The following is a 27,198-nucleotide window of genomic DNA, read 5'->3' as shown; positions in this document are numbered from 1 at the left end:
CCCCCCCCCCACTGATTCCATCCTGTAACAAATAATAAAAATTCAAATTTCCATACTTCTAGTTTTATTTACAGCAGATTGACACTTTATTTCACATTTGTTATTTATGAAATGTGTCATTTGATCACTACCTTTTTTTAGTAGTTTAAATATTAAAATAACATGGAGCTTAATAAATAAGATGATTTTAAATATCTGTATTTTAGTGTATGTTATAATTTTAATACTACATTTTACAGGAAGATAAACCAATAGTTAATTTGAATTAGAAAATAAGTACAATTAGGTGGCAAGGTGGAAAAGAGGGAGATATTTTGATTGATTAAAAATCTAATTTGAATGAGCACAGTATAAAAAAATGAAGAACCCAAAATAATAGGAACATTTAATGAAGTTCCAGTTAACATAATTAATAGGATTTTTGGGTACTAGATGATTGATTCTAACTTTAATATGGGAGAATAACTTTGTAAGAATTGTCTAGAAATTTTTGAGAAAGATTAGTGAGGGAAAAAGTTGTTTCATCGAATTTAATAATGTTTCTGTTGTCAAATCAGTATGATAGTGAAACAGGATTAGACAAGTAGAATCTAGAGCTGCACTGTCCAGTATGGTAGCCACGTGTGACTGTTGAGCACTTGAAGTGTTGTTTGTCACAACTGAGGTATGCTCTATGTGTAAACATATATATTGCATTTGAAAGATTAGTACAAAAGAGCATGTAAAGTATCTCACTAATTTTTTAAAATATTTAATACATGTTGAAATTATAACATTTGGGATATGTTTTGTTAAATAAAATGTATTATTAAAATTAATTTTACCTGTTTGCTTTTGCAGTCTTTAATGTGGCTACTAGTAAATTTAAAATTACCTTTGTGGATCACATTTCTATTGGATAGTGCTGGTCAAGAGTTGATGGTAATGATGATGATGTTAATGATCATAATAGCAGCTAATATTTTTGAATGCATTGTTCCATCTCCTCCACTTAAGTTAAGCCTTATAAAAAAGTATGAGATAGGTACTACTATTATTTTCCATTTACAAGTGAGGAAACTAAGGTAGCTGCTTACTCATTACTGTGAAAACTGCCTTCTTGAAGAGATATGTGTATGCCTGTGTTCGTTATTCACAGTAGCCAAAAGGTGGAAGCAACTAAAGTGTCCATCAGTGGGTGAAAGGCTGAACAAAATGTGTTGTGTATATATACAGTGGAATATTATTCAGCCTTTAAAAAGGAAGGTAATTCTGACATGTTATAATATGGTTGAACCTTGAGGACATTATCTAAGTGAAATAAGTCAGTCACAAAAAGACAAATACTGTATGATTCTACTTATATAAGGTACCTAGAATAGTCAAATTCATAGAGATAGAAAGTAGAATGGTGGTTTCCAGGAGGTGGGGGGGCGGTGTTGGGGAGCTGTTGTTTAATGGGTATAGAGTTTCAGTTTTTTGTTTTGTTTTTGTTTTTTTGGCCGTTCCTTGCGGCATGTGGGATCTTAGTTCCCTGACCAGGGATCGAACCTGTGCCCCCTGCAGTGGAAGTGCGGAACCCTAACCTCTGGACTGCCAGGGAAGTCCCTAGAGTTTCAGTTTTGCAAAATAAAAATAATTCTGTAGATTTGTTGCACAACAATGTGAGTGTACTAAATACTACTGAACTGTACACTTAAAAATGGTTAAGATGGTAAATACTATGTTTTATATCTTAACCACAATTAAAAAAATTTTTTTTTAACTCCCTGAAATTTCAGGTAACATTTTGTCAATAGTTTGAATCTTTTAGAATGAACTTCCCTTTAGTTTTATATACAATCTTTTATTTACCATTTGATTTCTCTTTGCTCTGTGACCCTAGCTGTAATGCACTAGCATACAGTTATCTGAGATCCTTTTTTTTTCCTGTAATTAGTTGAAATTATACAGTTTTAGAGCAGGGAAAATAAAGGGATTTTGCTTTTTTTAGTTAATATATTATTCTTAAAGTTAGATCATGTTGCTGTAATTTTTCTTGTTAAGTAAGGACAAGAATAGAAAACCTTTTGGAAACAATTACTATTCTACAGCACAAGTATGAATTACTGGAGCACAGGTGATTATAATCAGTCTTTCATACTTACTTGATATAAAGAAAATAGAAAATGTTTAATTTTACCTTTTCTCAAGAGTTTCTGGTGACATAAATACTCTTTGTAATATAACTAGAGCAAAACCAAAGATGTCTCTGAAACATTATTTATTCTGAACTTTAGCAGTATAATTATTCACAGATACAAAATACATACTAGTTCGTATTTATAAAGTATTTGCTGTTTGGGGCTCTAGAACTAAGATTGTAGTGTTAAAGATACTTCTCAGTTCCTTTCAGTTGTTATTAAATGCTGTGTAGTGAGTGATTACTAAAATGGAAAATGGTTCTTAATAAAATTACATACAGATTTCAAAGATTAACGTCTTAGTTTTTATAATCAACATTGAATGTTATTTTAAACACTTCTCACTCTATGTTCATGTTATAGCTTTAGAGGCTGATGTTCTGGAATTATTCTTTTGGGGGGGAAAAAACCTTCTGTTTGTTTTTTATAAATAGGATGCAGGACAAAAAAGATTTGGAGCGGTTTCCTGTAGTGTTTGTGGCATGCTTTACACAGCTTCAAATCCAGAAGATGAAACACAGCATCTGCTCTTCCACAACCAGTTTATAAGTGCTGTAAAATATGTGGTAAGTGGAATTCATGACTTCTAAAATGCAGAATCAGATAATTAGAGATGAATTGCCAAATTTAAGTCATTGAAAAATTTTTGTCTTTAGGAGATGGTAATACATACAAAGCCCTTGTAGTATATATACAGGCTTATTTTAAAACAGAGCCAAACATAAAACCCAGCAAATTTATTCTGGCTGGTGTATGTTGTGGGATTTTTGAATTTAAGTTATATTTTTAAAGTGTTATTGAACCTCTTCTAACAAGTAATGCTGTTCAACTTGAGTATTTTAAAAATTTCCTTTGGTTTTAATAATTATTAACTGTTGTTAAGCCTGTTTAATATTCAGTATAGCTTGACATGCTTTTTATTTGAGGGATTGATAGTGCTGTATATTATACCAAATAGACTGGGGATTTCCTTAACTTCTCTTTGCTAACATGAGAGCTTTTCTTAATAAAATTAAAGAGAAAAATTCTTGATGGTTAAAACCTCAGAATTTGTAGTATACTTTAAAAAAATCCCACAAAGTAAATAAGTTTTAGTATGTATTTTTTGATGTATGTGCATTTGAGGCATAATGGGTATTATTTAATACTTGTTTTTGGAAGTAGCAAAATTTTAAATAATTTTGAACCATTTCAGATATCTTGTGAAAATAGTAATTTAATGTAATTGCTGTTTACCCATATCTGAAATGGAATTTATTTTTATTTTATACATGTTACCTTCAGTACTGTACACTCACATTAATAAGACCTCCAGGATATCTGAACTGAGATCACCAATTCATTTCATATAGGCACCAGATGTTGGATTATTTAAAGATCTTTATTGGCTTCAGTTAAATTTGTATCCTTACCTTTGGTTGAAGGATTTATATTCATGGTTTTATTTATCCAGTTACTTCTTCCCGAGATAGGTGGGGTTTTCTTTTTTTGGTTCCCTTCTGTGATGATCCTTTATATTCCTTATTTCATCTGCTTTTCCACACATACACCCTCCTACTGCTTAACTAAATAAAATATAAGGTGTGTGGACATAGAATATCTATAGCTAGATATTGATTTGTCACTTGAAATTTGTACTTTTCCAATTTGACTGTATTAATATCCTTACAACTTGAAAAGAAAAATAGCTCTATCAGGCAGCTAAATTATAGAATACTTCTTTGGCAAAAATATTTGTTTATTTTACATACGTGAATCTGGTAGAAGTTAAAATGTATTCTGCTCAAGTTACATTATTTGATTCTTGCAACCAGTTTCCTCAAATTATAAAAAGATTTGGTTTAAAAGACTTAATTCTTTATTTTAAAGGAGGTTCTTAATTTCTGACACAATCTGTAAAGAAATCAACCAGGAATTAATGTACTCTGCTCTTCCACAATACCAAAGGAAATTAGTTTATGGAGCAAGGTGGAGTCATCACCTTCTCAACAAATTCTGGCTCTTGCAAAACTGTAAAGCGGTAGAGCAACTTAGGGAAGACTGATTCCTGCCCCAGACCCCACCCCCGCCCTCCTTGATGGGACAGAGCTATGGGTTATTTTATTTATTTTTGAAATAAGCTCAAGAGAAGGAATCGAGTTTAGCAGTTGGCCATCCTTCACTAACATCAAAGTTAATGTTCTTACCTTTTGCTGTTTTCAGATGTGTAGGTATACGTAGATTTTAAGGTAGAAACTCCTCCGGAACATTGTAGCATTCTTTTCTAGTGTATGGAGAGAGGATAAAAACATGCCTATGTTAAAGATATTCTGCTGTGATCACAACCCTGGATTTTGGGTTGTGACATGAATCATTTATTGGGCACCTAATACTGTGCTTTTGCGTTAAGTACTCTTAAGTGTTTGATGAAACATCTAAGTTTTTTAAATGCCAGTTCCATCTGTTGTGTCTGATTCTTGGAGAGAAGCACATAGAAAAGAAGTCATTTCGTGCTCTGGCTTTTATTTATTTCAAATGGGCAGTGTTCAGCGATTGGAAATCAAGTTTTCTTCCACTTAGAATAAATTAGAATGAGTTATACTTTTTATATTTTAATCAAACATTCTTTAAAAAATAAGTAGTTTTTCCTTAGGGTAAAAAGTTTCCCTTAGACATGGTAATAATCTATGACAGGTAAAAATGGCTGAAGTCTTCTTTTCAAAAGATTAAAATAACATATAAATTATATAGCCATAGTATCAATAGAAATTGATGCCACAGAGGCTACTTTTGGTTGACTAGAGTATTTTCTTTTTCTTTGCCTTATCCTCTTTGGTTTGGGGTAGGGGAGAGAGTGATGGTGCTCTCTTTCTCTGTTCCATCATTGTACTCCATCTGCCTCATTGACACCATTTGAGGAAATGTATTTTATCTGACTTACTAGGAACTATTTAGGAAGGAGCCCCTTAAGCCTTCAGGGGGAGCCTGGATTCTGGTTTAGACCTAGGTTCATTTCAGTTTACCTTCATGAACTAAGATACTGTTTTCCTAAAGGTGTAAAGAGAAAGCAGGAAAAACTCCCCCAAGAACATTGAGCCATGTTGCTAGGCAAGGAACCTATCCAGAACTCATCTGTATTTTGAGCTTTTAGTAATGCAGAAGAGAAATAATATGTGGGTTCTTTGCAGAAAATCTCCTAACTTAATCTTTCTTACCTCTGTCTTTCCCTTATCTCCTTTGAATTGATTAACATTTGACTGAATGCTTTGTGGAGGACCTTACTCTCAGGGTATTTGATATACCCTTGCCTTCAAATTTAGGAACAAAGCCTGAAAGAAATGAAAAGTTAACAATAGAAGATTTAAGTAACTATTAAAGCAATAAATCAATATTAACTATTTAAATTAAATTATAAATTAGCTTTGCAATTTAGAAGTGATAATTACTTTGGTAGAGCAGTGGTCAGAAGAGGGGTTTGTTTTCATGTCTTGATGACAAGAAAAACTTTGAAGAAGGATTTGACAGATCCCTGATTTAGATGTACAGCTGCACTATCAAGTATGGTAGCACTAAACCACAGAAATGAAAAATGCTGTTCCTCAGTTACAGTAACCAGTGCTCAGTAGTCACAAGTTGCTAGAGGCTACGTGTTAGTGTAGATGTAGAATATTTGTATTGTCCCAGTGAGTTCAGTTAGACAGTGCTGCTACAGAAAGCTGAGTCAGGGAAGCCACGATCCAGTAACCTTTAATTTCTTTTACGTGAAACTTGAATACATGTGGATTTACTTCTGCATACTTTTTCTATATTCCTTTTGAAGATAATTAGGACAAAGAGGAAACTGGGTGTGGAGCAGGAATAAGGATTTTTAAGTCTTGGGATTGGGAAAGGAATCCGAAGCAAAGTAGCCTTGGCTCTTAGAACTGTACTCCAGCATTGTTAGGGAATAGGGAGCCCAGGTATATTTGTAGGAGGAATTCAGAGAGCCGACTCAGAATTTGGTCTGAGTTTCATTGAGTTTCCCTGCTTAAAGGTTGAAAGTTGAAAGTTAAGAAGTAGTTTCTTTAGAAACAGGTAGGAATTTGTTACATAAAAATTACCAAATGTCTTATTTCAAGCATCCAAGTTTTTTTTCTCTTGCCTGACCCACATTTTTAGTTTTTCTAACTTATTATATCTTAAAGACATAAAATATTGTGGTGTATAAATGTAGAATGGGAGCAGTCAGAAAGTAATTTTCCTTTGGGATGTGAAGGCCATATATTGGAGAAAGAATACCTTTAGAATGAATGTTACATGCAACAAAATTTTACATTTTTTAAAATAAATTTATTTATTTATTTATTTATTTTTGGCTGCGTTGGGTCTCCGTTGCTGCGCGCGGGCTTTCTCTAGTTGTGGCGAGCGGGGGCTACTCTTCGCTGCGGTGCGTGGGCTTCTCATTGCAGTGGCTTCTCTTGTTGCGGAGCATGGGCTCTAGGCGTGCGGGCTTCAGTAGTTGTGGCATGTGGGCTCAGTAGTTGTGGCTCGTGGGCTCTAGAGCACAGGCTTAGTAGAAAGTGTTCACAAACTCTGGGGAGGGAAAACATATCTAGTGGCAAATAAAAACTTCAATCTGTTTTTCCCCTACTTTTCTCTATTCCAGAGATGGTACCACCATTTACTCATATCCACAAGCTGAAAACTTCAGAACAGTCCTTCAGTTTTCTTTTTATTGTGCTTCTAACTCAATCCATTAGTGAATTTCACCTTCAAAATAGATTCCAAATACTCCCACTTTTGTCATGTCTGCTGCTCCTGCTCTGAACCAAGCTGGCATCATTTTTTGCCTGGACCACTTTCCTAACTGGTCTCCCAACTTCCATTTTTGTTTCCCTGCAGTCTTTCTCCATGTTGTCCATAGCAATCTTTTAAAAACTTGATTCAGATTATGTCCTTCCTTTCTTTAAAATTTTCCAGTGAATTCGCATCACACGTAGAATAAAATTCAGAGTACTTAACTGTGGCATCAAGGCCCCACACACTCCCCCTTCTCTAATCGCATCTCCTTACACTCTTCCCCTTACTTGCTGTACTCTGGTCATGCAGATCTTTCTTGTGTTCTTAAACCACTTCAACCACATTCCATTCTTGGTGTATTTGTACTTATATTACTTTTTCTTGGAGTGTTCTCTCAGATCTTCACATACTGGCTCTCTTCATTCTGGTCTTAAAGACACCCTCCCTGACCACCCAGTACAAAATAGCTCCCCTTGTCCCTCTTCTGTCTGTATAATTTATCACACTCTGAAAGTTTGTTGTGTGTATTCCCCACTGGAGTAGAAGCTGTGTCGAAGCAGAGTCCTTGATAGTCTGTTTATCGTGCTGAAGAGCACCTGCCAATGCGTAGTAGGGGCTCAACAAATACATTGAATTAAAGAACAGATTTTGATTTGAAGCCACAGAACAAGAGTGGTGAGTCTCAGTTTTCTCATTTAAAAATGAGATTAAACCAGAAGATTTCTCTGGGCTTTGGCAACTCTGATATTTGTTGATATTAAATCATTGGGAATTAATAGTATAAATATCTTTGGGGGAGATATTAAATCATTGGGAATTAATAGTATAAATATCTTTGGGGGACATTGAACATATTGTAAGTTAGACAGAATAGTAACATACTTCAAAATATGTAAAGCAGCCCAAATTTGAATTCATTGTGGCAGTTAGAGGTTTATTAACTAGGTTTGCATATTGAATTATATATCTGACTGAATTTAGGTGCTAAAATCGTTTGTTCTTTGTTTAGAAAAATAGAGGAATTTAACTCTTTTTTTTTTTTTTGCTAAGATGTAAGAGGTCATTATAGATTATTTTGTACCAGTGGTTTTTCTTCAGTTGTGTTTAATTATAATTTTCTGTAAGATAAATTTTTCTTTATATATAAAAATAATGCTTCTAATCCTTCTATCACAGGAATTACATCTTTGAGAGTTTTAGTTTCTCTCCTGAAATTCTTCTTTCACATAGTTTGTCCTCTTGTCCTTTAAAATCTTTAGCATACGTGTAATAGCAATTTTAAAGTTCTTTTCTGCCAATTCAAACATTTGGGTCACACTGGGTCTGTTTCTGTTGACTTTTCCCCTCTTGATCTTGGATCATAATTTCCTATTTCTGTCCATGGTCTTACTTTTTTTTATAGACTTTATTTATTTATTTATTTTTTTAGATATTAAGCTCCCTGTGCTTGCTTCACTAGCTTTATTTATTTATTTGTTTGTTTATTTATTTATTTATTTATGGCTGTGTTGGGTCTTCGTTTCCGCGCGAGGGCTTTCTCTAGTTGCGGCAAGCGGGGGCCACTCTTCGTCGCGGTGCGCGGGCCTCTCGTTATCGCGGCCTCTCTTGTTGCGGAGCACAGGCTCCAGACGTGCAGGCTCGGTAGTTGTGGCTCACGGGCCTAGTTGCTCCGCAGCATGTGGGATCTTCCCAGACTAAGGCTCGAACCCGTGTCCCCTGCATTGGCAGGCAGATTCTCAACCACTGCGCCACCAGGGAAGCCCTAGACTTTATTTTTATAGAGCAGTTTAAGTTTATAGGGAAATTGAGCCTACGGTAGAGAGAGTTCCTGTATACTCCTGCCCCTACATATGCTTAACATTCCACACCAGAGTGGTACATTTGTTGCAATTGATGAACCTACATTGACAAATTATCACCCAAAGTCCATAGTATATATTAGGGTTCACTCTTGGTGTTGTACATTTCATGGGTTTAAAAGATACATAATGACATGTATCCAGTAATGTCATACAGAATAGTTTTTCTGTTCTCCCCTGCTTCATCCTTGCCTAACCCCTGCCCCAGCCCCTGGCAACCACTGATCTTTTTAACTGTTTCCAAAGTTTGGCCTTTTCCAGAATGGTATGTAATTGGAATCATACAGTATGTAGCCTTTTCATATTGACTTCTTTCACTTAGTATTATGCATTGAAAGTTACTCTGCATCTTTTCATGATAGCTCATTTCTTTTTAGTGATGAATAATATTTTATTATCCTGATGTATCATAATTTATTTACCTGTTCACCTACTGAAGAACATCTTGGTTGCTTCCACATTTCGGCAATTGTGAATAAAGCTGCTATAAATGTCCATGTGCAGGTTTTTGTGTGGACATACATTTTCAACTCGTTTTTGTAAATACTAAGGAGTGCAAATGCTGGGTCGTGTGGTAGGAGTATGTCTAGTTTTGTAAGAACTGCCAAACTGTTTTCCAAAGTGGCTGTACCATTTTGCATTGCCACTAGCAATGAATGAGATTTTCTGTTGCTCCACGTTCTTGTCAACATTTGATGTTGTCAGTGTTCTGGGTTTTAGCCATTCTAATGGTTGTGTATTGTATCTTACTGTTGTTTTAATTTGCATTTCCATGGTGACAGAATAGGGAGCATCTTTTCATATGCTTATTTGCCATCTGTATATCTTCTTTGGTGAGGCATCTGTCCAGGTCTTTGGCCCATTTTTTTAACAGGTTGTTTGTTTTCTTATTGTTGAGTTTTAAGAATTCTTTGTATATTTTGGATAACAGCCCTTTATGAGCTAGGTCATTGTAAATATTGATATCTCCCAGTCTGAGGTTTGTCTTCTCATCCTCTGGACAGTGTCTTTTGCAGAGCAGAAGTTTTTAATTTTAAGTTTAATGAAGTCCATCTTATCGGTTCTTTCTTTCATGGATTGTGCTTTTGGTGTTGTATCTAAAGAATTATTGCCATACCTAAGGTCATCTGGATTTTTCCCTTTGTTATCTCCTAGGAGTTTTTATAGTTTTGCATTTTACATTTACATCTATGGTCCATTTTGAGTTAATTTTTGTGAAGGGTGTAAGGTCTGTGTCTAAATCCTTTTTTTTTTGCACGTGGACATACAGTAGTAGTTCCAGCACCATTTGTTGAAAAGACTATCTTTTCTCCATTGTATTGCTGTTGCTCTTTTTACCAAAGATCAGTTGACTATATGTGGGTCTATTTCTGGGCTTTCTATTCTGTTTCATTGTCTCTTTGTTTCTTCTTTCACCAGTGTCACACTGGCTTGATGATTGTAGCTTTACAGTAAGTCTTGATGTCCAATAGTGTTAGTTCTCTGACTCTGTTCATTTTCAATATTGTGTTAGCTATTCTGACTTTTTTGCCTCTCCATATAAACTTTAGAATCAGTTTGTCAATATCCACAAAATAGCTTGCTGGGATTTTGATTGGAATTTCATTGACTCTATAGATCAAGTTGGGAAGAACTGACCTGTTGACAATATTAAATCTTCCTGTCTTGCCTTGTAAGTTTTTCTTGGACATTGGACATTGTGTATAAAAGAACACTAGCAACTGAAGTAGATAATCAGATAATTCCCTTCCCTGCCCCCACCCCCCACCCCCTAGCCAAAGCTTTCCCTTCTTTCTGTCTGGCAACTACGTTAAGGGGCTGATCTCTTAGATTTCATTAGGAGTTGAGTTGGGTTGAAATTTTAGTTATTCTATCCATTTGGATTTTTAATGTCTTAAGGTTGGGATCAGGTGCCTCTCTCCAGCAGAGGTTGAGGATCTAAACTCCACAGTACACAGATCTCTCTATACCTCCTAGCGCCACTCAGCAGACGTCCCATGGGAGAGAGTTGGTGGAGAATTACCTCTGTGTTTCGCGCTCCTCCAGATTTCAGACTTCCATGTCAGCTCACTTATGACCGTTAAGAATTTGATTGATTTTTCCCTGTCCCAGTAGGAGACTTTTCTTGTTCTCTGCCTGTGGCAATCCTGCTCCTCTAAGACACTGATTGGTCAATGTCTTAGGGATAAAAATGGCTGCTGGTCTCTGCTCACCTAGGTAGGGCGGGTTCATCTCTGGAAATCAGTCCACAGCTCTTCATTGCCTTAAAAAAAAACATGCTTTTTAGTTTATTGGGTGTTTTCTTATTACAGCAGGACCAGTGATCTTTTTATGACCTTCTTTATCTTAACTGGGAGTGGAACTCCCAAAGATATACATTTTGAGAACATTTTTCACTAATGGATTTGGGACTTGGGGTGGAGTGGAGTTTGGGCCATGAATTTTTTAAAATCATGAGTGAAACAGAAGAGGTCAGTAGATTTGCTCACTAAGCCCAGATGACCTTGAGATGAGACTGACATCAAATGAAATATTTCTTATATACTGGGAGATTATTGCTACAAGTTGAAAAGTGCTTAATTGATGAATCCTAATAAAGGGATGTTTTGGATTCCTTAGTATTTGCGAATGACAGGAGAGAAAAGAATCTCATAATTCTTCATTTGACTTTTAGTTAGGTCTGACCCGAGTATACCTTAAGAGAAATATTATTCCTATAGTAATAGATTTGATGATGTAATTACAGAAGTTTTCTTAACTGACACAATTGGGAAAATTGGGTCAGTTAATCAAAAAAGTTGATTCAAGTGTAGATCCTTAGTATCAGAATACCCAGCTAATAGTAGCTTAAATCATAAGGATATATGTTTTCTTAAGAAGAAGTCTGGAGGTACATAGTCTTGGGGTTGTTCCATTCAGCAGTTCAACAATCAAAAAAAAGTTTTTTAAAAATACCCAACATGAACACTGGGTACTTCTCCTTCAGTGCCCTCCTCTCCTTAGTGTGTTGACTCTTTAGCTTCATAGCTGTAACTTCATGGTCCATAAAGTAAACTTCTGTAGTCCAGATACCATGTTCAGATTTAAAGCAGGAATGTTGGTTGGAGTGGGTATTCTTTCAAAAAGAGTCCCTCAAGTGGTTTTTTCCTTTTATCAGTGAAGAACAGCATTTTTCCAGAAGCTCTTGCAAAGTTCCCTATGTCTCATTCACCGGAACTGGGCCTGGTAGCTCCCCTTAGCTGCAAGAGAGCTGGGAATGCAAGAATCTGTCAAAAAGAAGTAAGAGAATATGATTTATTATGCCAGTGGTTCTCAAGGTAGGGGAATGGGGTGTTTATTACATAACTTCTGTTAGGTAGCATCTGGAAATATGTGGAGAATATTGACATTTGGTGGGCAGGGTTTAGGGGTACTAAACTTTTTGCAATGCGTGTGACAGTTCCAAAGAAGGTAGAATGTCTAGCCTAAAGTGCCAGTAACAGCCCTGTTGAGAAACACTGGACTATTTGGAATTTATTGTTGGAAATACACATATTACCGCCCCAAACAAAATGGTCAAAAAAAGAATGGGAGAGAATGGCTTGGGATGGGCAAAGAACAATGTCTTCTATAGGGTCATTACACAGTTTAAACATTTTATTATAATTTGAAGCCTATCAATGTATGTTAAATGTAATTGATGGGGGGAAGCTGTTTCTTTGAGTACGGATCCTCTAGTTAGTTTAGCTTTGTTTTTTTTCTTCATATAAATCACACCCATAGCCATCCTTTATGATGTACTTTTAAAAAAATAGAGGAAGAACTTAAATACTGCAGAGCAACCTGAGAATCTGGGTATAGAATTGTTCTTGTTGCATTTCTGATTTTTAAAAGAGACTTGGCCTATTTGCTTTTTTCCAGAGTGTTCTGCCTAACTTTCATTAAAACAATTATTTTTGCACTCGTTTTTTAAAGAGGAGATGCAGACCCAAATACCTGTGCTTTTCTTCTTTTATAAAAAAATAAGTTTATGTATTCATTTATTTTTGGCTGCCTTGGGTCTTCGTTGCTGCATGCGGGTTTTTTTTTTTCTAGTTGCGGCGAGTGGGGGCTGCTCTTCGTTGTGGTCCACGGGCTTCTCATTGCGGTGGCTTCTCTTGTTGCGGAGCATGGGCTCTAGGTGCGCAGGCTTCAGTAGTTGTGGCGCACGGGCTTTAGAGTGCAGACTCAGTAGTTGTGGCGCACGGGCTTAGTTGCTCCGCGGCTTGTGGGATCTTTCCGGACCAGGGCTCAAACCCGTGTCCCCTTCGTTGGCAGGCATATTCTTAACCACTGCGCCACCAGGGAAGTCCCTGTACTATAATTTTGTCAGTTTATTTGATTGCATTTTATAGTTAAAATAATAAATAAATTGGCATAAACAAGTTTAGGAACAAACAAATGACTCTTGGTAATCACGTCACTTAGTTTTGGAATTCCAAAGTAGTTGTTTACTGGTTGACAGTCAGTGTGCCCCAGGCATCAGCTTCTGTTACCCAGGGAAAACTAAGCATTGGTTAGTCCAGCAAGTTGATTAGGTGGACATCATTTAAGAAAGTTACTGCCATGTATTAAAATATCTAATTAGGTGAGCTCTAGACTTTTTTCCTGAATTATAAATTGGGTGACTTTAATAAAAACCAGACTTCATCACTTCTGTTTCTTTTAGATTTTTGTTTTTCTTAATCAGAAGCTATTAAAACTCCAAGTAGTTTTAAGATTCTACCATTTTACCCATGAAAATGTTTTGCTGTTCAGAACATATTAAGCACCTCTCATAAAAACCTATTTCTTAGAACTTAGATTTTTCTCAGGAAGTGGTGAAAACTATAATTTAAAAAAACATATATACACATGACAGGGATGTTAGAGAAATGGAAAATAACTGTTGAAAACAGATGTTGCTCTGTAAATCATTGAGTTCCTTCCAAAGTAATTTTAAAAATTGTATTTCAGAATCAGATGGTCCTTAGTTATGAAAAGGCATTATTGAAAAAATTTTCTTATATACCATTATTGTATTACTTGCAAGAAAGAGCATTTAAATACTTCTCTTTTTAACATGTGCTTTTAAGAACATTTGTTCTTCAAACCTCCATTGTGGAGAAATTCCTTTCACATTTTTTTCCTTAAAAAGATTTTAATTTAGGTGAATTAAAGGGTGGCCTTCAAAGTTTTTATTCTTCAACTCATCTTTTAAAAGAAAATTTATAAAAGCAGTATGTGTACCTGGAAATGGAAATTTCCAGAATTGTAAGGTATAAAATGAAAAAAAAAAAAAAAAGCCTCCTTTTTCCCTCCCCTATTTCCAGTCTCATTCTCCACTGGTTAAGCACTTTTGTCTTTTTCAGTGTTTCCAACATTGTATGTATAGCTTATATGTATATATATATATCTCAAGCTGTATATAAATGTGTTTTAGTAAAATCTTCTTTTCCCAGTTTTTACTAGCTATATTTTGATGTTTAGTTTTGTTGATTGCCTTTAATTTTAATATTTATAAATGATATTTGACTCCTTGGTGACTGCATTCTCCCCCTCTTTACCTTCCAAATTCTGTCAGGTATAACTAAGTTTTGTAATTGTTCAGTAAGTATTATTTAATTCACTGTAACTTAGTGAAGTAGTTTTCATTCCTCTTTTATGGATTACAAAACTAAGACAGAGAGGTTAAGTTCTTGGTTTTACGAATAGAGGCTTTAGTCCTTCAAGCACACTCCAGCGTTTCAAAAATATTTATTGGTTACTTAATTTTCAGTGCTATGACTTGGGCTATAGTGTGTGTCAAACGAAGTCTTAGTCGTTTTGGAGCTAATGGTCTATATTTATAGTAAGTCTCATTGTAGGCCTCAGCAGTCTAGTCATCCCAAAACTCCAGATCCCTGTAGCTTAACCCCTGGATCAAAGAAAATTGGTCATAGGATACAGGATTTATCAAAACAAATAGTTTTACTGGAGGAGTAGAAGCTTTTAGGGCTTCTAGCTTCTGTTCAGTTCAAATATTGCAGAGAATGAGAAAAGTACACTGGAGGAGATCCTGCTATCATAGCATACCTACAAAATGAAAAGTCTATAAAAAACATCTTTAGAATTGAGTCAGATTTTTCTAAAATAAAACAAATTCTTGTGTATATTCTTTGATTTGTGACTCACTTAATGAATTAAAAAACCCCACTGTGTCATGGGACTTTCGTTTTTCTGAATACCTTCTTTAAAACTATGAAAAATTAACTTAAACAGGTTGGCTGGCTTTTAGTGGTTAAGTCATTTAAAATGGGAAGCCATGAATCTTGAAATACTCTAGTAGTAGTAAATATAGCTAACGGATTTGAAGGTTAACTTCAGATAGCATTGTGCTTAATTTTGCTTTAATAGACTGATTATATCATTCATGCCTGGTTGACTGAACACAAATCAATATATAAGATATCTTCATGTTTTTTAATTCCCAGAGGAATTTTTTGGGGGGTAAATGAATTGATACAAATTAATTTATTTTACATTTAAGAGGGAAAAGAAATGACATTAGTTAAGGTCTCTAAGCATTTTACCCATATTAAACTCCTCTTAGTTCTTTTAGCAGATCACTAAGTAGTTACAATTAATTTATAAATGAGGAAACAGCAGAAAGAAGGATATGTATTTTGCCTGAAATCACACAGCTAGTGAGTGACGTAGTTGGCTCTAGGGTCCATGAGTAATATAGACTAGGTTCTTATTATTTTATTTGAATTTCAACAAAATATATTGTGTGTACAATAAATTTAGCTCAGAAATAATTGACCCCATCTTCAGTGCTTGTCCTGACTCACAGCTCCCAAAACCTTTGGAATTTCCTAAGTGATGGGAGAAAGTGTCTTTTGTGACATTAACGAGATGACCTTTGGAACTCACCCAAGGACGGGGTGGTGTTTGCCAGTGGAGCCGACTACAGAGGGTTGGAACTTTCAATTCTCACACCCTGATCCTGGGGAGGGGAGAGGGGCTGGAGATTGAGTTCTGTTACCAGTGGCCAATGATTTGATCAATCCTGCCTCTGTAGTGAAGCCTCCAAAAAACCCAGAAGGACAGGGTTCAGAGAGCTTTTGGGTTGGTGAACACATGGAGATTCGGGAAAGGTGGTGTGCCTGGAGAGGGCATGGAAACACATCTTCATCATTATTGTTGTTAATACAAGATTATTTTTGCAAAGTATCCAAACATGAATTAAAACCAGCTGCTTGGGGGTAGTTAAAGTATATTAATACTTTTATTATACCATTTTATTAAAGTAGAAAAAAACAGGAAATACAGATAAACTAAAAGGAAAAAAATTAAATCACTCAGATAACCTCTGTTTATATTTTGGTGTATGTCCTTGCTGACTTTTAAAATATTCATAAGTACATATTTACGTTTAAAATTCATTTCAACAAAATATTTTTATATATTTCAAGAGTCTATAATTTGTTTCTCTTACGCAGTTTTTCTGCAGTTTTTTATGCTTTCTGCCTTGGGTACTGTCAAAAAAAGCATGTGACCGAATTTTGAATGAGTTAATTTTAATTTACTTTTGTTTCTGAAGACTTAAAATTTTAAAAAGAGATGGTGTTTAGAATATATCTATTTCAACATATAAAAAGTGTTAGACTTGCTGTCGAACTAAAAATGTCTGTTTTTCAAATTCCTTTAGTAATTTTAAGTAAAATTTTAATTGAAATACAACATGTAAAGAAAGGTACCCAAATAATGAGTGCTCAGCTTAATGGTGTAGTTTTGCAAAGTGAACGCCCACATGACAAGAAACACCACTAGCATCTCAGAAGCCGCTCTGTGCCCCCACCGCAGTCAGTGCTTTTCCCAGCCTCAGGTCTAACCACTCTGCTGACTGGATTCATTTGACATTCATTTTTCACTTCTGAATAAATGGTATTTGAGCAAGCCTTGGGCCTTGGGCACAGTTTTGACAATGGGTGATTTGAACTTTCCAAAACAGTCTACCCCATCTCGCCCCCCATCCCCACCACCAAACAGTGAGTCCCCAGGTACTCATCACTTAGCTTTAACAAGTCACAATTCATGGGAAATCTTCTTGCATCCAACCCTCCTAATTATTTTAAAGTGAAACCCAGGTATCACATTATTATTTTAGTGGATATTTTTAAATATGTATTTTTAAAAGATGAAAAGATTACTCTTTTTTTTTTTTTTTTTTTTTTTACCATAAACAGGATTTAAAGAGTATAACCACACCTTTAAAATTTAATTCCTTAATATCAGATATTCCCTCAGGGTTCAGAATCTCCCCAAATATCTCGTAATTTTCTATACTGTTTGAATTAAGGTCCATATGTTGCATTGGTTGGTATGTCTCTTAAATCTCTTTTAATCTAAAGTTTCTCCCTCTAGGTCTTTTTTTTTTTTTTTCCCTTGCCATATTTGTTGATAATTTTTTTGAAAAGCTGGTTATTGGTTTTATTTTTCAGGGTATTCTTTCATGGGTATTTCCATTCAGCCTTTTATGAAAGTGATTAGTATGAACGTATATAACTTGAACGCACAGATCTAAATGTTTGGTTGATGAATTTCAACAATTGTATACATCAATATATTCACCACCCAATGTATTTTGTTTTCAATTGTAATCTTTTTCAAATGGAAAAAGAGGAAAAACCCCTTCCATTCTTTAGACTCTGAAGTCTAGAGTAACTACAATGGGGTTGGGGCAAAAAAAAAAATCATTGATTGCTATCAGCAGTGTAAAGCGTTCTGCTTTTCAGTAGCCGGATGGGTGAATTAAGAATATTTGGGGTTTGGAAAATACCACTTGCTAGCAGAGGGATATGTGTAACATGTTAGAGCTAAAGGTGAAAGGTGTAAATGCACTGCATTGAAATTTATGTCTTTGCAAAAAAGCTGTGGCTATTTGGTTCTTCCTCTAAATTGCATTTACCCTTCCCAAAACCTCCACCTCTGCCTCAGTTTCAAGTAGCAGACACATTTCATCTCATCTAAGTATTCTAAAGATAGGAGGATCATGTGGTTATTGACTCCAGGAAAGAGTTAACTGCAGTTGAAGCATATAAATGTCTTTAGTATCTTATTTGACAGATATTAGCCAACTTGGTTCTTTCATCTTTGCCTTGTCCAGGATTTGAATTTATTGTCGTATTTAACTTTGGGGACTTTATTAATTGTGTTTTCTTAAAGTAGTACATGGATTTTAGTTTGATGCCATTAGGAAGGTAGAGTGGAAGTTACTAAGAGTTACTGAGTGGCTACTCTCTGTGAGGTATCATCTCTTAAATGCAGTCCTCTAAACTCCTAAGTAATGAATGTGATGACAGCGATTTTGTCCATAGCCTAGGTCAGGAAACAAGGAGAGTTCCAGTGATTCGCCCAAGACCATATAGCTAGCAACTACCAAGAAATGGGATTTAAACCCTGAAATTTTATTCCAGAACTCTTAAAAAGTTTTCACTTAAATATGCTGTCTTCATGAACATTAGAAACCTAAGCAGTAATAACTCTGCCCTTTGCAATTCCTGCTTCTTATACATGTACATGAAAAAACAATCATATTTAAAACATTTTAAAAAATTGTATCAAATCCAATTGTGATAACATTTCCTGTGTGAACATGCAAGTCTCAACTTGTTTCAAGAGAAAGTTTTGTACTAAAAAGTCAGTAAAGCAAAATAATGTATCTAGTGCCTACGGTGCAATATAATGACGTTAGACCAGTATTGTTATTTTTAAAGACAGTAGGAAAATAGCTTATCAAATTATCTTTAGGTAATTCAGTTCAGGACGTATGACTTTGTTATAAGTTGGGGTTACTTAAATTCTAGCTTTTCATTGAATTTGTCGTTTAGTTTTTAAAATGAAAAGTCTCCATTTTCATTTTATGTGAAATAGATTTATTTTTAAAACTTTTCCCAAAAATAACATATTAATGTAAATTTGTTTTTAAAGAGGGTGATATCTTTTATGCCTTTTTAAAGCATTTACCTATATTCAAGTCTGGATATGATTCAGATTTCGTTTCTAGTTTGAAAAAAATGACTTCTGTAACTATTGTTTCTGCTCCTTTTTTCTTCTCAAATCTTGGGAACGCATTACCATCATAATTATAGTCTGAATTTTACTTTACCTTTGGGTGCTCTGTTTTTTAAACAAATTCTGATTTTAAATACTTTAATCCAAATTGTGATTTATACCAAGTTTGTTTCTAGACTTTTTGTCCCCAGCTAAGATCCTGCCCTCTCCCAAAAAGACCATTCTGGATTATTTAAGAAAATCAACCTCCTTTCAGACTTGCCATAGTATTTTTAAAAATATAGTTGCCTTTTTCTTGGTTTCATTGAGCTTTAATATTCTCAAACAAATCTCAGAAAGAAGGTGCTGGTTTTCTTTAATAGAAGTACATATTGCTTCTTGAAAGGCATTTTTATTTAAAGTTGGTTGGGTAAGACAAATGGAACAACCAGTTAAGCTCATTCCTTCTGTACTTACTTTTAACTTCAAAGCTCCTAGTTTTAACCTCTGGTTCAGTCCCATCTTACTAGATTTAAGTGGCTTTTGTTTTGTTTTTTTTTTCATGCAGGTTCTGCTCATTAATCACCACGAGTGTGGATCTGAAGAAGAGTTTATTACCTCTCTTTTTTTGAGTATGTTTAACTTCAGATACACACAACGTAGCCTCTCCTTCCCTATTAGATTCTTAGAAGGTAGTTATATTTTTATAGTATCCTTCTTGTGACTTTGATAGTTGTGATCAATAAGAATAAAAACTATTCCTTACATATTGGGCTACTGCATGCAAATCAGTTCATTTAAAACCTCCTGGAGGTCTTTGGCATGCCAGACATAAAACCATGAGTGTTTGTTTGTGGAGGTAACGATGTTCCAAAGAAATTTAAGACTTTAATTCTCTTATCAAGAAACTGGGTGAGTTATCCTTTAGGTGCTGGGAATCACTGACCTTAAGGGGCTTGCTTTTGGTGTGTCATTTTCAAAATTAATTTAAAATGGGAAATGATAAATTAGAAATGCTGTTGTGGTATTAGATCTCTGAATGAATAGTAGAGAGAAATTAGCTTGTATTATACCTATTATACAAATTAGCTGATTTATCATGTCTCATTAAATATTAACGAGCATATACTTTTCCGTGTCTGTAATTTTTAGACACATTGATATATTTTTCTTATTGTACGTGAATATGATGTATGAAATGTGATAAATAAATTAATTCTTTTTTTTAATATATATGTCTAGGGTTGGAAAAAAGAAAGAATTCTAGCTGAATATCCTGATGGCAGGATAATAATGGTTCTTCCTGAAGACCCAAAGTATGCCCTGAAAAAGGTAAATTTCCAGTGAAATTTCACACAGAATGAATAGTATAATTTTGCAGCTAATTTTAAGAGTATAACTTATTGCTGGCAGAGCACATTTAAAAACCAGTTCTGAAAACAAGAAATAAGCATTTAGTCACAACCCAACTGAAAAATTATGCTTTAACTTTGTAGTGTATCTAGCATAAGTGAAATGAATTTTTAGTGGATTGATTGATTACTGTCTCATATTACCAGTAATTTGAGTGATGGTATGAAGGCATAGTAATGAATAATGCCACATAAGTGATTTCAAGAATCAAAATTAAAAGAAAAATCTGAATCATAATTTATAAAACTAAAATTAATAAATGTCATTTTATTCTGAGAGTAAATTTCTAAATAAAAGCTTATTGCAGAAGGGGATATAGTAGTAGATCATAATTATCCTTAAGTTAAACATGAAGTAATCGTAATCTTAAGGTAGAAAATCAGATATATTCTGATTTATAAATGTAACGGAGAAAACTTAAAATCCTCTTATCTAGTGTGAGCCAGGTTTTAGTCCAATTTAGGGTTCAGAGAAATGAACCAGAGAGATAATGAAGTCTGGAACCATTTTATTTATATAGAGTACCCTAAATGTCAGGAGGCCATAGGACAAACTTATTTTTAATGAATATATTAATTACATTTTCAAATAATATACTCAAAATGTTTCTCCTCCAGATGCTTTTTCAGAAGTACCTCATAATGTAAAGCAATGGGTCTGATTGTTTATCTGAAAAACTTAATTAAACTAGAGTGTTTTCAACATATCTAGAAACACAGGGAAAGTAGTTTATTTACTTTTCTCAGGTTAATAGTTGGACCTCTTTAGATTTAGGAATACTTCACCTGAAAGGGAGGTTGAAGAAAAACACTTTGAACCTGTTATTTGAAAATATAGCTAACATTCCACTTACAGTACAGTTGATCCTTGAACAGCGGTTGGGGGAGGCAGTGTTAATCTACATATAATTCAGTGTGCTAGGTTCCTCTGTATCTTCGGATTCAACCAACCACGGACCATGTAGTACTGAAGTATTTACTATTGAAAAATATCCATCTAAAAGTGGACCCATCCTGTTCAAACCTGTGTTGTTCAAGGATCATTTGTATAAGTTTATCCTGTGGTTCCTGACTTTTCAGGTACCCTGAATATATAACTGAACAATACCCGATACTCAAATAAGCCCCCATGTTTACCACTGCTGAACAGTATAGACAAGTAGTATTTAGAATGGCACATAAACCTGTCTTGTATTTGAAACATTGATCCTTGCACAGAAACAAATACTTGTTGAATTAATGTTGGATTAGTAATTGACTAAATGAAAATTAAATTATGGAATTTTTGGAATTCCAACTGTTATCATTTGGAAATGCACAGTGGGTACTTTGCTTTACTGCATGTGGCGTCCAGACATTTCTTACCAAGACTCCACAGGAAATTCTAATTTCCTCATTTTCATTTCTCAGGACAGACTCTTAGTAACCTACAATTCAGTATGTTACTGGTTAGTAACCCATAATAGGTTAAAAATTAAAATCTAAGGAATTGTGAGTCATTTGCCTTTAGGAACTGAGTCAAGTATTGTATTGTGGGATATTGTTTTAGGATTAAGAGGACTTAAGTTTTCATCACTGAATAAGAGATGTATTACATGGTATTCTGCATGTCAGAGGTGTGAGTACTTAACCGTCATAGGTGTTATTTGCATTTTAAACTTAGTGTCACAAATGAATGTTTATTGGACTGAATATTTACAGATTATTTTTTAACTGGGGAAGGAACTAATGTTTGAGTGCCTACAAAAATCTTGACTTTGAGAACCTATAAAAGTTTGAGCTTATCGTATTTGACCTTGACCACAATTCTAGGAGGTAAACAGAAAGAAGCAGTTTGATGCCATATTAACATTATAGGTTCAAATCCCAGAAATCCCAGCTTTTTGGTTCTAGATGTCCCATATCTGACATGGCAAAGTTACTTTTGAATTTTATTTCTTCCGTATGCAAAAGAAACTATAAGCCTCTAAGAGGTGTTGGATTTAAATGAGATACTATTGATAAAGTGCTTTGCATAATGTCTGGCCTATAAATGGTTGATAAGGAGTAAACATTTATGTCTGTCCTCTGTGTTCACCTGCATTTATTTTACTGATGAGAGTACTCATTAAGCCTTGCGAAGAAGAAAAGCGTGGCTTGCCTGGCGAAGATTCCAGTGAAGTTCTCTCCAATACTCAAACCCATGATCCTTCTAATGGGAAGTCTTTGTTCTTACTACCTATTGTAGGAGCTCTCACTCCTGTTGTTCCCAGACTGCTGGGCTTGACATTACTCTCCATTCTTTCCTCCTTTTGCAAATTGGTCCACAGGGCTTGAAAAACATTTATTGGTCAGGACAGTCAGTCAGAAGCACTCTTCAGAGGATATCCTGCTTGGAATAATATACTCAATTTATTGAACTGAAATAGTATATTTTTACATATATAAAATGCTTTTGTTGTTAAAAAAATATTGTTCTTTATTTGGCAGGTTGACGAGATTAGAGAGATGGTTGATAATGATTTAGGTTTCCAGCAGGCTCCACTAATGTGCTATTCCAGAACAAAAACACTTCTCTTTATTTCTAATGACAAAAAAGTAGTTGGTTGCCTAATTGCAGAACATATCCAATGGGTAAGTGATTTTTAAAGAGTGGTCGTATGTAGTATGGTGTTTAAAGAGTTACAGGAATAACATAATCCTGGTAAATTTTTCAGCATTTTATGTAAGGAAGAGTATGAATGCAAGAATTCCTGTGTGTAATTCTTTACTGCAGTGGAGTTGTATCTTGCATGGGAATTAGTTTCTCAAGTCAGTATAAAGTATAAGAGAAAAATTCTATAAATCAAAAGTACTATTAAATTTTGTTCGGGAAGTTTCCTTGTTGGCTGCTAACGTAATGTCTGTCTCAGTCCCTTCAGCACTGGAATAAATCAAGGGTTGGCAAATTACAGCCTGAAGGCAAAATCCAGCCTGTTTTTATAAAGTTTTATTGTAACACAGCCATGCCCATTTGCTTACATATTGTCTGTGGCTGCTTTCACACTACAAAGACTGAGTTGAGTAGTTGCAGCAGAGGCCAGGTATGCTGCAAAGCCTAAAATACTTATTGCCTGGCCCTTTATGAAAAGTTGCGCACGCCTGCAGTGGATCACCACTTCTTTGGTTGAGCTCTAGATGAGGACTTGGCTTGTGTTTAAGAGCCAAATTGTGCAAAAAAACAAACAATAGTATCTTTTAGTTGCCTGCAAGAGTATGCTTCATCATAAAATTTTCTAATAAAGTACAAAGTCGAAACAAATCTGCGTGAGTTAATTTCCATATGTTAAGCTGCATTAAAAAAATTCAACCTGAAATTGTGTAGTTTATGAATCTTGCTGTTTGTAATTACAAATTTGATTTAAATAGCTGACAAAGTAGTTTGGAGATACAAATTTGATATAAAATGACTAACTCATAGAAGCTTGCCATACTGTAATTGAGTTAATTTTTGCATAGTACAAATCGTGTGGGTTTATTTTTTCATTGCAGTGGATTTATTCTTTGCTTTATCATTTATCCGCTTGATAGGTCCCTGAGTCTTGATTGTCCCACTTTTAAGAGATATCAACAATGTCATGCTTGATTTTCCTGAATGCCACAGTGCTTTCAGTGTGTATTGAATAACTGTTATGTGTTTAAGGATTGTCCTTAGCAACTCACCTCCCTTAATTTCACTCCAACTAGCATGATTTATTACTCCTGAGGAGGGTTAATAGTAAGATACCGACTTGAGGGAAGTATCAGTTTTTAGACAAAATTGATGATTGAAACAAATGAAGTTAATTAGATGAGGGAAATTAAATATTTGAAGTCAGATTTGCACAGTGACAAAGATATTTGCAAATTTTATGATAGAGCATTCTTACATCTGTTTGGCAAATGACTAAGCATTAAAAGAAATTGCAGACATCTGTCTTGTTTTTGACTGTTTCTTACAGTGTTTTTTATTTGGTTGTTGTTGTTCACAATGAATGTTCTTTAGTAAACCCTTGTAGTTTTCTGGGGTTTGTTTTTTTTTTTTTTTTTTGGCCGCGCTGCATGGCTTGCGGAAGCTCAGATCCCTGACCAGGGGTTGAATTGGCCACGGCAGTGAAAGCACTGAGTCCTAACCACTAGACTATCAGGGAACTCCCCACCCTTGTGTTTTTTAAATTTTTATTCTACCTAGTTCCAAAAATGACTTGTAGCAGTGTTTAGATTAGAACATAGTTGTGTAATATTTGCTTATTTGTTCTTTGTTAACTCTCACTTGTGTTGTCTGATTGTTTTTAACTTGTGTACCATGTCCCATCAGAAGGCTAGCCATGTCCCTTTTTGGCCACTAGACTGGCAGAAGAGATGTATGTTTTTTTAGAGTATTTATTTTTTTAAGAGGTAGGAGTGTAGGGAAAGGACCTTTTTAACTCTTGATTCCTCTGCCATCCCTCATCCTAGTTCCTGCACAGCTGTGAACCCTAGAACTATGGCAGCAGTCCCAGAAACAGTTGTGACTGCCGAGTTCTTAATATGTCCTTTTGCTGGTCCTAGGATATGGGAGGTAGAGAAAATTAGCATTCAGTTCCTATTATGTGCCAGCTGTGATGGCAGGCTGCTTTGTATATATTTCCTTATTTAATCTCAGCAATTCTCTGAAGGAGGTGGTGGAGAGTTCCAATTTATTGGTAGGGAACCCAGAGCATAATTAAGTAACTTTATCTCATGGTCACATAACTAGTGAGAACAGAATGTAGATCCAGGTCTGTTTATTTCCTAAAATGAGGGTGAAAGCGTAAGTGGTTCCCATAGTTTGTTAAGAAGCCAGACAACAGTAGTGACCTCCTCACTAAGGTCAGTACTAGACAGTTGCTTAATAATATTCCCACTTTAAAATTCTCGCCCCTCCAACAATGTCTGTGTGTATAGTGGAGTCACTTTGCCATGCAGCAGAGACTGACACAACATTGTAAATCAACTATACTCCAATAAAAATAAATAAAGTTTAAAGTTTTCCCCCTATTTTGCTACATATAGGGCTACAGAGTTATAGAAGAAAAACTTCCAGTTATCAGGTCAGAAGAAGAAAAAGTCAGATTTGAAAGGCAAAAAGCCTGGTGCTGCTCAACATTGCCAGAGCCTGCAATCTGTGGGATTAGCCGCATATGGGTGTTCAGCATGATGCGTCGGAAGAAAATTGCTTCTCGCATGATTGAATGCCTAAGGTAACTTAAATGTAATTCTTCAAGTCATTTTCAGTAGTTTAGGATTTAAGCAGAGTTTTATATAAAGATTGGCATTTAGTTAATCTTAAACGTGTAACCTTTATTTATATTAATTTAAAATCTGCATAAGATTGTCAGTATGTTGGATCTGTGAGTGCTTTTTATGTGACATTAACCTGAGGGGGAAGAAAGCACTATTGGTTAAGTATTATTAAACCATTTTAACTTTTTAAATTTGCATCTATGATATCAGGCCAAAATAACCCACTTATTTCAAATTGCGTTCAATATTAGAGAATTTTAAAGATAACCAAAGAAGTATGGGAAGTTTCTTGGGAGTTTAGCTTTTGGGAAAATTTGTCTTAAGAATAGTATTTATAAATAATCTAAATCTCTTAATAGTTTTTCTTCTTGCTTTTATTGCTTGATTTTTAATCAAAGGTATAAAGGAGAAGATTCAGAAAATTACATGTTTTTTGCTCTTTAAAGCATCTTTGCTAAAGGATTAATGAAAGAGGTTTAAATTAATCATGCAAATGAGGTTTTTTAGGTTCGTCTCCTGTGTCTATTTATTCATAGAATACCTATCTACTACTACTTATAGGTATAGCTTTCAAAATAATCCATTATTGTTATAAGTGAGATCCTAAGACTCTTAAGTCTCTTAGAGCCTTACTGTGTTTCAGGTCTCTCTCCCTTATTTTTATTTCATCAATGAGTAGTGATCCAGAAGGGCTTAGATCTACCTACCCTTCTTTTGACAAGAGGCAGGTCTGTTTTTAGCTCTTTCAGAACTAAACCTGGAAAATGCAGCTGATTAAATAATTGTCCTAAATGAGGGTATTGTCCCTCCTTTAAATCTTGTAAAACTTAGGTCTTGTCAAAACCATAAGATGGTTCTAGTTTATAAAAACATAAAACATTGTAGTCATTGTGTTTGTTCTGTGTGATACTGAGATTGCCACTCTAAGCTTCCTGTTAAAACCATAGAGGTTTCTAACTTTTTTCGTTTATTGTTCCTTTATGTGCCCATCTCACCTTGTTACGATTACAATATGAAAATTCTACTAATAGTCTATATCCTGGCAAAATTTAAAACATTTAAAAATAGCTTTATTGAGATATAAGTACATAGCACAAAATTTATCTTGCTTTTAATTAACCATTTTTTCTTCCAATTTTATTGAATTATGATTGACATACAACACTGTATAAGTTTAAGGTGTACAACAAATGATGTGACTTACATACATCATGACATGATGATCACAATAAGTGCAGTGAACATCCACCATCTCATATAGATGCAAAATTAAAGAAATAGAAAAATTTTTTTCCTTGTGATGAGAACTCTTAGGATTTACTCTGTTAACAACTTTCATATATAAATAACACACAGCAGTGCTAATTATGTTTATCATGTTATACATTACATCCCTAGTACTTATTTATCGTATAACGAGAAGTTTATACCTTTTGACTGCCTTCATCGAATACCCCCTCTCCCCAAATCCCCACCTCTCGTAACCATAAATCTGATCTCTTTTTATGAGTTTGTTTGTTTATTTGAAGTATAATTGACCTACAACACTATGTTAGTTCCTGTTACACAACAGTGTTTCCGTATTTCTGTACATTTCAAAATGGTCACCACAATAAGTCTAGATACAGATATGTCACCATACAAAGATATTACGTAGTTATTGACTATATTCTCCATACTGTGCGTTTCATACCATTGACTCATTTATTT

The 27,198-nt window shown here is 34.7% G+C and overlaps 1 protein-coding gene across 6 annotated transcripts in view; it reads left to right on the top strand.

The window, feature by feature from the left end:
* ESCO1 (establishment of sister chromatid cohesion N-acetyltransferase 1) overlaps positions 1-27,198 on the top strand; it is a 65,715-nt gene that overhangs the window by 33,800 nt on the left and 4,717 nt on the right. For 5 of the 6 annotated variants that reach the window (XM_068563059.1, XM_068563060.1, XM_068563061.1 and 2 more), the window contains 4 exons: positions 2,597-2,728; positions 20,057-20,146; positions 22,696-22,839; positions 25,258-25,445. In XM_068563059.1, coding sequence (XP_068419160.1) covers positions 2,597-2,728; positions 20,057-20,146; positions 22,696-22,839; positions 25,258-25,445 — 554 coding nt within the window. Of the gene's footprint in view, positions 1-2,596; positions 2,729-19,382; positions 19,507-20,056; positions 20,147-22,695; positions 22,840-25,257; positions 25,446-27,198 lie in introns of those variants that run through there. The other variant, XR_011076237.1, reaches the window with a different exon arrangement.

The sequence above is a fragment of the Eschrichtius robustus genome, chromosome 14 (assembly GCF_028021215.1).
Source record: "Eschrichtius robustus isolate mEscRob2 chromosome 14, mEscRob2.pri, whole genome shotgun sequence".
Classification (NCBI taxonomy): domain Eukaryota; kingdom Metazoa; phylum Chordata; class Mammalia; order Artiodactyla; family Eschrichtiidae; genus Eschrichtius; species Eschrichtius robustus.
Note: the sequence above shows the minus strand (reverse complement) of the source record. Positions and strands in the feature narration are given on the sequence as shown.